We start from the raw sequence: 13,608 nt of genomic DNA, 5'->3' as shown, positions 1-13,608 counted from the left end.
TAGCAGACTATTATGAATAAGGGGGTAAGTTTTTAAAGTCGAGTTTAAAGTGCCCCGCGGCGTAAAGGATCACACGACAGCAGGTGCCGTCAGATCAGAGGTTAAGAATAAGTAGTACAAAGTATTCAAGTACCGCATTTATAACTTTCAATAAAAATGTAAATAAAATAAACATCTATATAATATGATAAGTATGAATAAATCCACTAAAGTTAACGCAATTGTCATTATACTAAAAATCTTGTCTAAAACTTTTTATTGTATATTGACGTCTTCATTTTATTTCCAGTGATGAACTCCCGGTACAACTACAGTTACCAAAACCACTACGAGAAGCAAAGAGCCGACATCAGCTTAGTTCACTAGCTCTGTTAGGGCAAGAGTTTTGGGGATATCCTATGGCGAACCCAAAGAACAACCCAGGCAATCTGCTTTCACCATGCCAGCTAGCTAATGGTGTGGTTCCAATGGCAATTACTCCTTCCGATACTGGATCTAGTCTTAGCAGTTTTGCAAGTATGTACCTTCAATAAAGATTTCTTGTAGGAATATGACGTAACCCTGTGTTACTAAACTACATTACAACAATGCATGCCACCTCAGAGATGTGGATCCACTTCACCTGTGTGGATTTTGATTGCGTGGCAAATAGCAATTTTACCAGTGAAAAAATAGCATATGTAATTTTTTCGCGGTTTTTATTTTTTTCATGCCTAACTTTATTCCTATTCTCCAATAAAACCTCAATCGCTTCAGTTACTCCTCGTGATAAAAGCTATTTGCCAATGAAAGTCCTGTCAAAACCGGTCCAGTCCTGTCAGACTGAACTGGTACTGTGTTTATTCAATGTAGATAATATAACAGATTATTTAAAAAAATTATCAACGATCGAGTTATACGTATTTAATATTTATTTCACAGATACGAGTAATTTGAAGGAGCATATTTTCAGTCCTGAGAAAGATCAAAATAATGTGCTTAAAATGTCACCAGTAGAATCAGGGTCTCCACCAAGCCAAAGTTTAAGTACGTTTAAAGGAAAAAATTCACCATCACCACCGGCGAAACCAAATGGCACTTTTGTTAGAGCACCTCGACCAACACCACCGAATACTTTGAACCTTATGTCGAGCACAGTAAGTGTATATTCATCAATAAACAAAATTGTTACATTGCTTTCATTGTTACAATCATTAATTATTGCTACACATTTTCAGGCACACATAACACAGCCTCATACATTCCCAACTACAAACGCCCATAACCAACCTCAACTTTCTCCCAATCAAATTTGCACCAAAACTACCCCGCCACCTCCACCGCCACGGTGGGCAAAACCACCATTTTCCAAAGTTTCCCTATCCCCTAAATCTGAGGCTATAGCTTTCTCACCGATTAACAAGGCTTCAAATGGAAATATAACAGTAACGACCACGGTTACATTTAGTGTAAATAATACACAAATCCACAATCATCAAATAAATGAGAGCATACAAAGTGATTGCCTTCAACTAACGCTTGCATCTAATACCACCAACAATAATCCTAGTACCATGTTCAACCTTATGGATACAGGGAAAAATATTGTTGAACATAATGGAGATGAGGTAAGATTGGATGCATTTCTTTGCATGGTGTGAGCGTGGTGATTGCATGATGTTAGCATTAGTACCATAAAATACTAGTTTGAATGCATATCTAACAATGTATTTTGATATACTTATATATTATGTATTATACAATACTTATATCAACTATTCTTATTCCTGTATAGAACATGTTACATCGATTATCACCAGAAGGGGAATCCATAAGTTCAATGACAGCAACATTGCACGGAAGCTTTAAAAGACAAATAGCTGAACAAACGACTGAACCTGCATCTCCAAACGAGCAATCTCAAACCAATACCTCTGAATCTATCGACCCTGTTGTAAACTCACTCACGAAATCAACAAATACCTTTGCACCTAACCATTTAGTCTCACCAAACGGTACCAATTCTGTAACTAGTGGCATTTTTTCGCCAACAAGTCAAATCAATTCACCTGTATCAAATGATACGATTTCTTCAAAAAGTGGTGTATTTTCACCTCTAAGTCAGACAAATAAAAGCGAAATCTTTTCACCGATGTCTAGAAGCTCACCTATTTCAAATAAAATATTCTCGCCGATTTCAAATAAATCTATAATGTCACCGATGAGTAATAAAGAAAAAGTTTTATCACCTAATATGAGCACAACCAGTACGACGCCCTCAGGTAGACCAAGAAGAAGTAAACACTCCCTACGAAAGGAGTCCAGACATTACCAGGTAGGGTATATATACAATATAGCGAATTATGTAATCAGTATCAGAATTATAATATGCGCATTATCATGAAACATATATGCTTAGTTTTAAAGTTTATAGAATTAATAACATTGAAAATATTAGATTCAAATACAGCATTTCGAATTACGTGTACACTAACTGCATGCATAGACCTATTCAATCACAAGTATTTATTTATTAAATATTATATTATTTTTTGAGAGTTACATATAATATGAGTTGAATAATATACGCTTTAATATTTTTAGGAGTCAGATATCCTTGAATCACCAGGAGTGTATTACCGAAGTTCGTTGATGGATAAGGTTAGTGATTATGAAGATATATGGGGACCAGAAGGAAATAATTGTTCATCGTTTAAGCCTACGAAAGCTGATAGTGACATTGTTTCAAATAATGGCTTAATGAAAAGCAAGCGACCTGATCTCCTGCCGGATACTTTACGTAAGAATAATAAAAACAAATTGAAGTGTTTCCAATTTTTTCTCTCAATAAACCTTATGTAATGATTATTTTTACAGCTAAATTAACTACAGCGAAAAGCACTCAATCTGTTACCGATAAAGAGAATATGATAATACTTAATTCTTTAGAAAGCTTAGACGAAAAGAAAAACCTGTCTAACAATTCTCTTAAAAAAAGTTTCAATGATTCCAATGAAATTATAGCAACAACTAATAGCAAAGGAGATGTTATACCCAAGAGGCCTGATAAATTAAACATTACTCAAAATATGAATAAGAAATTGACGGAAGAAATTGAAGCTGCTTTGAAGAATAGAGAAAATCATAACGCTGAGAGTATGGAAACAGTAAAACTGGAAGATGAAAATTCAAAGGACTTTACTGGCGAGGATTCTGAGAAAGACCATGCTGGAAGTCCATTCTATGCTGACCCTGTCGATACTTTGAAAGAGGTACAATAAATATTTTACCAGTAACATACACTACAAGCTACTGATATTCTTGAGTACCATTCTGGTGATTCGTGAAAGTTAAACTTAGTATTTTCACCAGTCTAATCTGCTGAAGCATATTTATTGCATGTTTTTTTAATCTACAACTTCAATAGCTATATCATTGAGATTTTAATTAATTATTTACAGAACTGATATTTAGTTAATTGTTTTTTGAAAATTTATTGAAATGGCGTTACTTTGCGGAAATCCGTAATTATACATAATAATACAAAAGACTTTAGTCTCAAAGACTTTAGTCTCGTGCCAGATATTGGCGAGACAACACGTCCTGAGGATGCCTCGTGTAGAGGCGAAACACGTGTCGAATTGTTTTAGAAACAAATATTGGCGGAGATAAGACTTAAATCATTTGCATAATTGTTTTTTGTCTTGGATTAAAAACAAAGTGTTGCCCTGTTATAAGTCCGCAAGAAAAATTTAATAATTTATAATTTTACAGGCATCTTACCCTCCAGTACAAAGAAGAAAGCTATTGAGAGTTGGTGTCAACCTCTCCCAAAGATATTCAGAACCTCCAAATCAGAATCATCCTTATTATCCTCTTCGAGACATGCATAGCATTGAAGAACTATCACGTAAGTTGACGTCCATAAATTTTAATACACATAAAATCGATCAAATTAATTACTTTGGGACCTCATATTACCTATCCCTTTCTCTTCCGTCCACGTAATATGTCTTTATTCCCCGCAGACGTAGAATAATATATATTACCCGAGTTTATAGAGAAAATCCTCTCAAATAAGTCGCTTATCATTCTTTCTCGCCCTACTGCAGTACTGCTTGCAAAAAAAATTAGTACAAAAATAATGATATAATCTTTTCGACAATCCAATCGACCGGAATTTCAGGCTATAGTAGTATTACTTTTTATGCTAACCCTACGCCTGTGCAAGACGTACAAACAGCCATTTTAGATTATTTTCTCTGTATACCTAAATAGGCGAATATTCCAAGTGACCTTCGGATCAATGCTCGTTATTGAATGAATTTTGTTAAGACTTTATGTTATTCTCTGACAATACTGTTTTTAATATGCAGCGGCGTCGCCTAATACATCTACATCGGTTGATAACCTAGTATCACTACGAAGTAAACCAAAAATGAAACCTGTGGAACCTCCTCGAGTTGGTACTAAACCTCCAAGTGGAAAAAATGAACACACGTGGACTGTAGACTCGAGCTGGCAGTTCATAAGTAAGCTATTGCATATTATATATAAAAAAAATATTATTTTCATTTAAAAAAATGCATTTCATTGCTAATATGAAGAATATCATATTAAGTATTCCACTGATATTATAATAATAAAATAAGTTTCCTACGTATATTTTAGCTTGCAGAATACTGCCACCTATGTGATAATGAAGTATGGCATTAAAAGTGGAAGAATACAAAATTATTAATAAAGGAAGTTTTATGACTAGGTATTCAATTATGGCTAACCTATTCCTCAAACATAAGTTACAATAAAATTAAAATACCTACCTTACACTTTTTAAATTTAAATTCAAATTCAAATATTTTTATTCAAACTAGGATATGATTTCACTTATTGAAAGTCCAAAAAATGACGATTTTCGTCATTTATGTTATAGTAACCTTTACCACATAAACGTTATTTATCAATTCTTTTGAGTGTCGAAATGCATTTGTTTTGAACATTTTCTGGGATCTTGTTGTAAAAGCATAATATACATCGCCCCACAGTAGACTTACTAACCGGATTTAGCAGAGTAATAGGCAAGTTTATGGATGTTCCTGGTATTATTTATATTATTTTATAAGAAAAAGTGTCAAAACGTAAGAGATCTTGATTGAAGACGTTTGATTGTAAGTGATACGTCCGGCCCATTCTTGATTAAATCCAAGATTTTGGGCCGCATCGCAAGTGCGCTCATCACTTTGAGACATGATATTAATCTTATTAGCCCAGTAATTAGAGCATACTCTCACCTTCAAGATCTGGAAAGCATCTCCAACACATCTACAATAGTAGATAAATCTAAGCGACACTTCTAACACCGGTTCCTAAACCTCCTGTTGGTTCCAGATAAAAACGATGATGGTGCAAACAGTGAAAACGGTACGTTTCCATCACTTGCGGAGCAAGAAAGCAGGTTGAGTGGAATCGATGACGCGGTACAGCATCTAACTGTACATGAAATTGTTGCCCAAAGGTAATTCGATTTTTAATTATAAAACATATATTTATATGTAACGAAGCTACTGATGTTAGTTGAAAAAGCTATTACTTTAAGGCCTACTAATTCTGGCACTGTTAACCGTGTTGCCAATGATTAAAATTTTAAATTGTCAATGTATAAAAATGATCGGGAATTTGACTAGTTCCATTTCAAAAGAAGATAAAAGTCTAAAAAATTTCCTCGAAATTTAAAAGGAATTATCATATAAATGCTCAAATGATATGTGTATATGTAAAGTCTTTAGAACAGACTTGTTTTTTACCAATCGCAGAAGGAAGTTTGGAAAAGTAGCATACGATACACATCTTCTTTAAGGTTTCCAAGTCTTTTTTTAGGAGCTACCCATAAAATTGAGCTTCTAAAAACTTTAATGAGGGTATCTACGTAGGTAGTTAGTGAGAATTAAAGTATTCTTAAGTTTAATAACTCGAGAGAATATTCTGTGTTCATGATTCTTTTATAGAATGCTTCGTACTGTACTAGAAAAATTCTCGCCTTTACAAATAGGTACTTTCTATCAACTACAAATCTATGTGATAACCAATTCAATATTTCGTATAATTATAATCCCATAATGCTAAAGATTCTACTTTTTGGTTAGGATGCCAGATTTGAAACTGACGTTGGAACCGACAGCCTTACCCGAAGAAGTACGGTCGCCACCCAGAGCTTCTTGCTATGACAATGTTCATGATCTAAGACCATTGTCTGAACAGGTAACTGAGTTTTCATTAGCCTAATTATCTCAATAACAACAACAACGTTCACTATAATTAACAATCTATATTATCTTCTATAAGTTAATAAAAGACTATACAAAAATAACAAACATATTGATTTAAAAGAACTTCTCGTGGAAAAAGCATTTGATACATGGAAAATACACGTGTACAATTCATTTTTGATTTTAAATTCGACTCATAAATTATAAATCACCATTAGTGTAAATGTAAAGGAAATTTTATTTTCAAAATAACCTTAAATTTTTATAAGAACTAGTATTTTAGTAACTCAGATAGGTAGGTATTATGTTTATTGTCAAATGAATATCCTCAAAAGTCTGTAATATTTTTAATTAATAGATTTTTGTTTTAATAGGATTTTATGAGGGTATTTAGATTTCGATCGAACGTTTTATAAATATTTCACTATTAAGTAACGATAATATTATGGCCTTTAAACTCGATCATAAATAAAGACTCGATGTGATTATTTTACAGGCTAGTGATGATGGGACGGTATTCTCAGAACCGTGGGACAGCACACAGTGGGATGGATTGCTTCCGTCAGTTAGTCAGCAAGGCTATGAAATGGTATGCATGCTTTCAGAAACTTATTATGTATTTTAAACTTCATGCGGCTATCGTCCAGCTTTAACATCTATTCACCAATACGACACGTTAAGTGTTCACTTTTATAAAATTACCACTACTTCCACACAAATTCATCCAGTCCAAAACTTGATTTAAATTTTGCTTAATAATACAATATGTATTACTAAGACATTTCAATTTATAACCATTTATGACTCGGAACTAACATTCATCATACAAACGTTTGCTTCTACACAGATTTGAACCTGAGACCCTAACATCATAGTCAGGGTCAACTAAGCACTGGGGGTTGTCATTAAAAGAATTGTCTTCTATATTTGCAAAATCATTCACATTTAATGTTAAATGGCCACGTCAATGCAGAAGTCGATGGTACGATAGTTTCGCCTAGATCAAATGACGACACGGACTAGTTAGAAACTGCATTTCTACAGCGCTTCAATTGAATTTAATAAATTTAAGTCTGGAAGTACTTCTTGCCCCAAATAATTTTCATCCTTTTGATAATAACCAACGCTGTGTAATTTTTTTAATTAGTCTTAAAATAAATTCTCATTCCCTTAGCATGGTTTTACTAAGGAACGTTTAGTAGCTATAGCTGCAGTGTTGGACTAATTCAGTAATACCTTTACTACCTTAAAAATAAACTTGGTATAAAGTATTATCTGAGAAGACCTAAAATACTTACAAGTAGATATTTTGCTTATGATTGGTTTATTAGGACGCATATCGTTTCCCGCGTTTATTTGAACGGCAGCTTGATATTCGGAAAACTTCAGAAATATCATTGTATTGACAGTGTTGTCAGCGATAAAGTCAGAACTTGCATATTCTTGATTTATTCTCAGATATAACTTTAAACCATGCTTATTTATAAGGCCGTTAAAGTCTTAGAGGACTCTCTGAATGCACTTGGGAGTCTTCTGTGATTTATCTGAGGCTTTTGATTGTGACGAAGCCATAAATGCGTCAGAAAACTAGACCATAAAAGGCGTAAAATAAACTGCCATAGAATTTTTGATTTCATAATATGTATATAATAAAATTCAAAGTGTCAACATGAACGCCAAAAGATCTCTTGGTCTCCTCTCAGTATGGGGGTACCACAAGGGTCTATTCTTGGACTGTTCCAAATTCAAATTTAAATTAATGATCTGTAGACAAAAACATTAAATAGTATTATTTCTAAATGACACTTACTCATATTCAAAGTGAAAGTAAAACAGCTAATGTTCGTCAGCTACTATATTTTCAGGCATTACTGTTCATTTTAAATTAGAATTTAAACATTAAAGGATTAAAAAGAGAAGGCTGTCAGAGATAACTGATATAGAAACCGCTTCTTTTACTTAAGTTAGCTTTATAATTGTATGGGGCAATGCAGCCGATATTTTTGTACCCGGATCATATTAAAACTTGTATACCTGCTAGCTGCTTGGTCGAGTTAAGTTCTTAATTGATAGTTTGGTTTTTTACGCGTCGTCAACAAAATCCCTGATAAATTAAAACTATGATATTATGACTTTAGTAACGATACCACAGTTTAGGTACAGAGCGATCACGGCAATAGTTCATGAAAGATTTATGTGTGCATATTTGTACATAGTATAGATTGATTAATAAAAAACACTTGCCGAGTTGGTCCTTTTTGGGATTGGGACAATACTCGTCGAATGGGTTGTTACTGGTCATGATCAGTAACGACCAATGACTATGTTATGGAATCGGATATGTTTATAAATCGTTTTGTTTCAAAATTCTATAGAGTGTTACCATTAATTTTAGGAGGAGTGCTGTGAGTGGGACTCCCCACTTCCCAGACGACATCCTGTTGCTGCAGCCAAGGCGAAGAGCTTCAGAGACAGACTGGATCCCTTACTGGGTAAATATTTTCAAAAAATTTTGTTGAATAACGTCTCCACCGTGTCATTTGTAAAATTAGTTTTTTCCATAATTTCAACGACTGTCTTACGAATTTTCGATCAGGTCACGTGTCGTTACACGAGTTTAAGATTTTATACCCATCCGAAGAGAAGTGTTCAATGCCGCTAAAGACGTTTTCACTTCAAAAATGCTGACTTTAATCCCTTTTTTTTTGTATTCATTTTATTATAATCTGTCTCCTTCGCTGAGACATTCAATAATATGTGTCTCCTACTGGTATATATATTGGCTTGCTTGGAGAATGGCCTATGCCAAACCCAATTTCCATAATTAAGCATCTGGTTGGCTAGTTAGTAGATCTTGAGGTATTTTGCGTTTCAGTCTTTAATCCCTGTTTAAATTAATATTTTTTAAATATCTTGCAAGGAAAATTTTTCGCTTACTTATTCCGCACAACGTAAAATTAATGTGTAGGTAGTGGATTAAAGCTTAATTATATTTGATAATTATTTGTGAAATGGGTCTCAAATAAGAACGAAATCTTATATTTCGTAAAAACAAAATACACAATTCAATGCTGACAAAATGTACTTACATCAACAAACAATGCAATAAATAGACATAATATTGACACTACGGTTTTGTTCGTTTGCTTAGTCTAAAATACACGTTATTTAAATTACTTTAGCATTGAAGATAACCTTATTATTAATTAAATAAAAATAAATATTGCACGTGCAGTATTCTTGCAAATCTTATCATTGTCCTTATACAAAGACAGTGACGTAATGTTAGCGCGTGTAAATGCTTTACAAATAAATGCCAGTAATTTAAACTGTTTACAATCTCATACTAATCATAACCGGAGCGTAATCTCTTAAATGTATGTTATCAAGATTTTCAATGCGCAGTTTCTTTCGCGGGATAAAACATCGCACACTTTTAAATTTGGCTCAGTTGAGATCAGTTATCGTTAGTAATTTTTTGAAGTGTGCGATTCGTAAAGGAAAAAGACGGGCTTATCGAAAAATTTTATAAATGTTTAAAAAAATCATGACAAATTTTACTTTAAAAAACAATTCAAACGTAGTAATGTCTGAGAAATTTTATTGAGATAATGTAAAATGAACTTAACTTATGTGTGATCAAATTTCGTCATATCAATTTTGACAATTTTGCTGAATGAATTATAGAATTAATAAAATTCTATAATTCATTAAGTAATGATGAAATTAATGTGGAAAAATTGTCAAGTTATTGAGAACTATTAAATGCTGTGGTGAATTTGCACGGAAATTGTATGTACTGATAAGAACAATCACAGCAGATTCGCATATTCACACCCACTGCAATTGATAACAAATTTATGACTCATTAGATGCAATTATTTAATTAATTAATACACAAAATAGGACACAAATAGTGCCGCGATGCATAGCTGTTATCATAATAATAAATATTAGAAGAGTAAATAAATTAGTTATGTCTAAAGGCTAAAGGTCTACGCGTGCTAAAAGTGTGTGCTCTATCTGAAGTCATCATGTAGTCATTATCTGGCATTCGTCTTTGCGTGACGATAGCTCGTGTGAATGAGAAATTATCGATTTAAATCTTTCGTGCAAGCGGGAAGAAACCGCAGAGATATAAGCCATGAAGTGGTTCATAAGACTGTTCCAAGGAAAATCAGGGAGGCACTGTGAAAAGGCCAATAAATGCAAACCGGAATTGTTGAAAAATGCTCAACCACATTCACTTGTGGAAGAAGAACCAGTGAAGACAAGGATTGATATGAATCCTAGGGAAGAAGTATTTGCTTTGACGACCGTTAAGAATTTTCGATGTGATTGTATTAACGAGTTTGTGTTTGAAAGCGATTGGGTATTTGTAAATAGAGAAAAACTGATAGAGCCAAAATTTCAACAACATTTAGCTAAAACGGATACTTTAGCAAAACTGTGTAGAACGTTGAGTGAAAAAAGTCCACTGAAGAAGAAAACCAATATTGTTGCAATGTCTCCTTCATGTCATTGCATAGACGTAAGTCCAGAAGAATTTAGGGAGGATAAACGAAAGTTGAAAAATCCTCTTCATCGTTTTGTGAATTCAGTGCGTGACTTATGGAATAAATTATGCAGTAAAATTATAAAAGTTTTTTGTGGTGTAAACGACGAAGCAATTGATGTTGATGAACAAGACTTTGATATTACTAACTCGTATCTGTGTAGGTAAAGACGTGTTTTTCATTTTTATTACTATCGGTTTGATTGTATTTTGTAGCTTATAACTTTTAAATGGGTAAGATTTTCTTTTAAGCATACTCCTAACAAAAATTGGAGTAGTTGAAAGAACTTGTTGAATAGCTAGAGAATTTAATAAAAGTGGGCTTCACGTAACGGGTATTATAATTGGAATACTTAACTATTGCACTCTCACTTATATACGGCCCAATAGTTGTTAGCAATTCGGAACCTAAGTACCAACTAAAAAACACCGTAATGATAATGACTTCAGTAAGATTTTAAATAAAATTATAATTACTCTAGATATTATAATAAGTTAAACACTTAAACAATATTTTAATAAAGGGTAACTAATTGCGATTTGTTAATATTTACAATTTATATACCAATATTATATTGGTGAAATTTCAAATGGATTTATAACTTCGCTATCACCATGTTGTATTCAATTATATAAGAATTAAAATATAACGCAACAAATCACTAATAAAATGTTCGCAATATACCTGTATTTATTTACGGTGTGTGTGTTAATTTACATTAATTTTTTGACTTACTCGTGAAAGGCATTGAATAATTGACTATTGAGTATTTTTGTTGCATCATTATATTACTGAAATGATTTGTAAAAAAATTAAACTGAAAATGTTGATTTAAAAGAGTGGTCTCATTCTTTCTTGCCATTGAAATGGCGATACATATATAAAGAAAAGAAAACTTTTGATATTCATAAGTGTTTTGTTGCTCTTCCGTCAAAGGTATTGGAAGAAGGGTTGGTACGGTATTAAAACCACAAATAATTTTGGTGCAAATAATAGTTTGTATGAAATGAGAACTTTCTCCAATTTTGAGGTTGGTTGATAAAAAGTTTACGTTTCATTTAATAATGCTTTTCGCAGCGGCGGGTCGCGTGCGTGCTCTACGTGGCGGACGTACGTCGCGTGGGGCGGGGGCTGCACTACGAGCGTATGCGCTCCACCTCGCGCAGGACAAGAGCACGACCTTTGCGCAAAATGTGGACAACTTTATCGCCTGCACTCTTGACTCCAAGGAAACCTGCCCACAGGTACGTTAACTATCAGAACTGCGCAAGTGCCCCCGCGTTGCAGCTCTAGATCGGCGCGATTGTGGAGCGCGCGCAGAGGATTATCAATTCGTATTATTTTACGTGTATGAATAGATTGCTTATAATCAGGATGATTTGAGCGAATATGAAACTGAAGTGGCAGTGGGCAGGGCACATAGTTCGACGGACAGAGGGCCGGTGGGGCAGAAAAGACCTTGAATGGCGAACATGTACCGGATGACGCAGTGTTGGTAGGCCCCCCCACAAGATGCACCGACGATCTGGTCAGATCGCCGTAATACGTTGGATGAGGGCAGCGCAGAACCGGTCGTTGTGGTCTTTGGGGGAGGCCTTATCCAGCAGTGGACGTCTTCCGGCTGATGACGATGGCTGATGTAATTGTATAAAAAAGCTATTGAAACAAGCTATAAGATCATGTAAAATAAACCATCTTATAATCAAAATGAGGGCAGAACTTGGTCAGGGCGCAGTGTTACAGTAACAATAGATTCGCCTTCCTTTTGTGTCGTAGTGTATCTCTAGAGATATTCTTCTCTCTCGCACGCGTTGTTTGTCTAAATACTTATTATTAATATGTCATCCATTAGATGTCACTCAACAAAAAACTTGACGCTCAATATAATCTTTAAATAATAGTTAATTTTATCACTATATCTGGACAACTAGTTTTTAGGTACCAAAAAAGGTACCTCGGATTTAAGAGATGGTGAACTTGCCGTTAGTTTTTTATATAATTTTATATAATCTCATGGAAAACTTTATTGTAAGGACCTTACGGTGCCAGGAACCTTTTTTCGGTTGTCAATAATTTGCTATTTTGTGGGTTATTCTTTGATATTATATTTTATCTACACCCATGCTTTAAATCCTCTATTAAAGATTCTGAAACAGTTAGCTTATTGCCAACATTAAAACACCCAATGTCGTAATAACCATTACATCACCCAAAAGAGTGTTGTAATGTTGTACTGAATTTCATAACAACACTCCTATGTTTTTTTTTATCGCTTCATGCAATCAATTTTTAATTCAATTATTATTATTAATTATTATATTATTATTAATTATAATTAATATTCAATTTCAAAAAAATAACATTTTCGTTTACGCGCGTTCCACGCTACCAGAACATCGCGCGCCGTAACAAAAAAGTAGGTTATTCGAATCCCCGTCATTTTTCTTCGATATTTTTGTTGTTTGGTTTACAAAAAATGAGCGATTCATTTTAAAAGCTGTAAAAGAACATTATATTCGAATGAATTTTAATTATTGCACTATACTAAATGTAAATTACTACTGAAATAAATAATTGCTTCATTAATACTTAGTTTATTTGTATATAATCAGTAATGGATGATATTAAGTTACTACTAGGACTGATGTTTTAATGTTAGCAGTAAGCTAAATGTTCCAGAATCTATTGGAGGATTCATATTATGGGTGTAGATAAAGTCTTGTATGCAACTGTTGATAATTAGGTATTAAAACACTCATGTAATACTATTATCACATTCGTGTTTTAATACCCCTTACTACACAACA

At 33.6% G+C, this 13,608-nt stretch overlaps 1 protein-coding gene and 1 long non-coding RNA gene across 12 annotated transcripts in view; one reads left to right on the top strand and one right to left on the bottom strand.

Moving 5' to 3' along the window:
• Positions 1–13,608, bottom strand: part of LOC126968104 (uncharacterized) — a 190,732-nt gene that overhangs the window by 69,324 nt on the left and 107,800 nt on the right. The window lies entirely within an intron of this gene.
• Positions 1–13,608, top strand: part of LOC126968051 (protein sprint) — a 331,292-nt gene that overhangs the window by 309,550 nt on the left and 8,134 nt on the right. For 7 of the 11 annotated variants that reach the window (XM_050812833.1, XM_050812830.1, XM_050812832.1 and 4 more), the window contains 13 exons: positions 290–516; positions 922–1,136; positions 1,218–1,607; positions 1,775–2,314; positions 2,584–2,779; positions 2,857–3,251; positions 3,754–3,889; positions 4,356–4,511; positions 5,368–5,494; positions 6,123–6,237; positions 6,742–6,834; positions 8,641–8,737; positions 11,879–12,045. In XM_050812833.1, coding sequence (XP_050668790.1) covers positions 290–516; positions 922–1,136; positions 1,218–1,607; positions 1,775–2,314; positions 2,584–2,779; positions 2,857–3,251; positions 3,754–3,889; positions 4,356–4,511; positions 5,368–5,494; positions 6,123–6,237; positions 6,742–6,834; positions 8,641–8,737; positions 11,879–12,045 — 2,854 coding nt within the window. Of the gene's footprint in view, positions 1–289; positions 517–921; positions 1,137–1,217; positions 1,608–1,774; positions 2,315–2,583; positions 2,780–2,856; positions 3,252–3,753; positions 3,890–4,355; positions 4,512–5,367; positions 5,495–6,122; positions 6,238–6,741; positions 6,835–8,640; positions 8,738–9,707; positions 10,965–11,878; positions 12,046–13,608 lie in introns of those variants that run through there. The other 4 variants (XM_050812834.1, XM_050812835.1, XM_050812837.1 and 1 more) reach the window with 4 other exon arrangements.

Source organism: Leptidea sinapis, chromosome 14 (assembly GCF_905404315.1).
Source record: "Leptidea sinapis chromosome 14, ilLepSina1.1, whole genome shotgun sequence".
In the NCBI taxonomy this organism is placed as follows: Eukaryota; Metazoa; Arthropoda; class Insecta; order Lepidoptera; family Pieridae; genus Leptidea; species Leptidea sinapis.
Note: the sequence above shows the minus strand (reverse complement) of the source record. Positions and strands in the feature narration are given on the sequence as shown.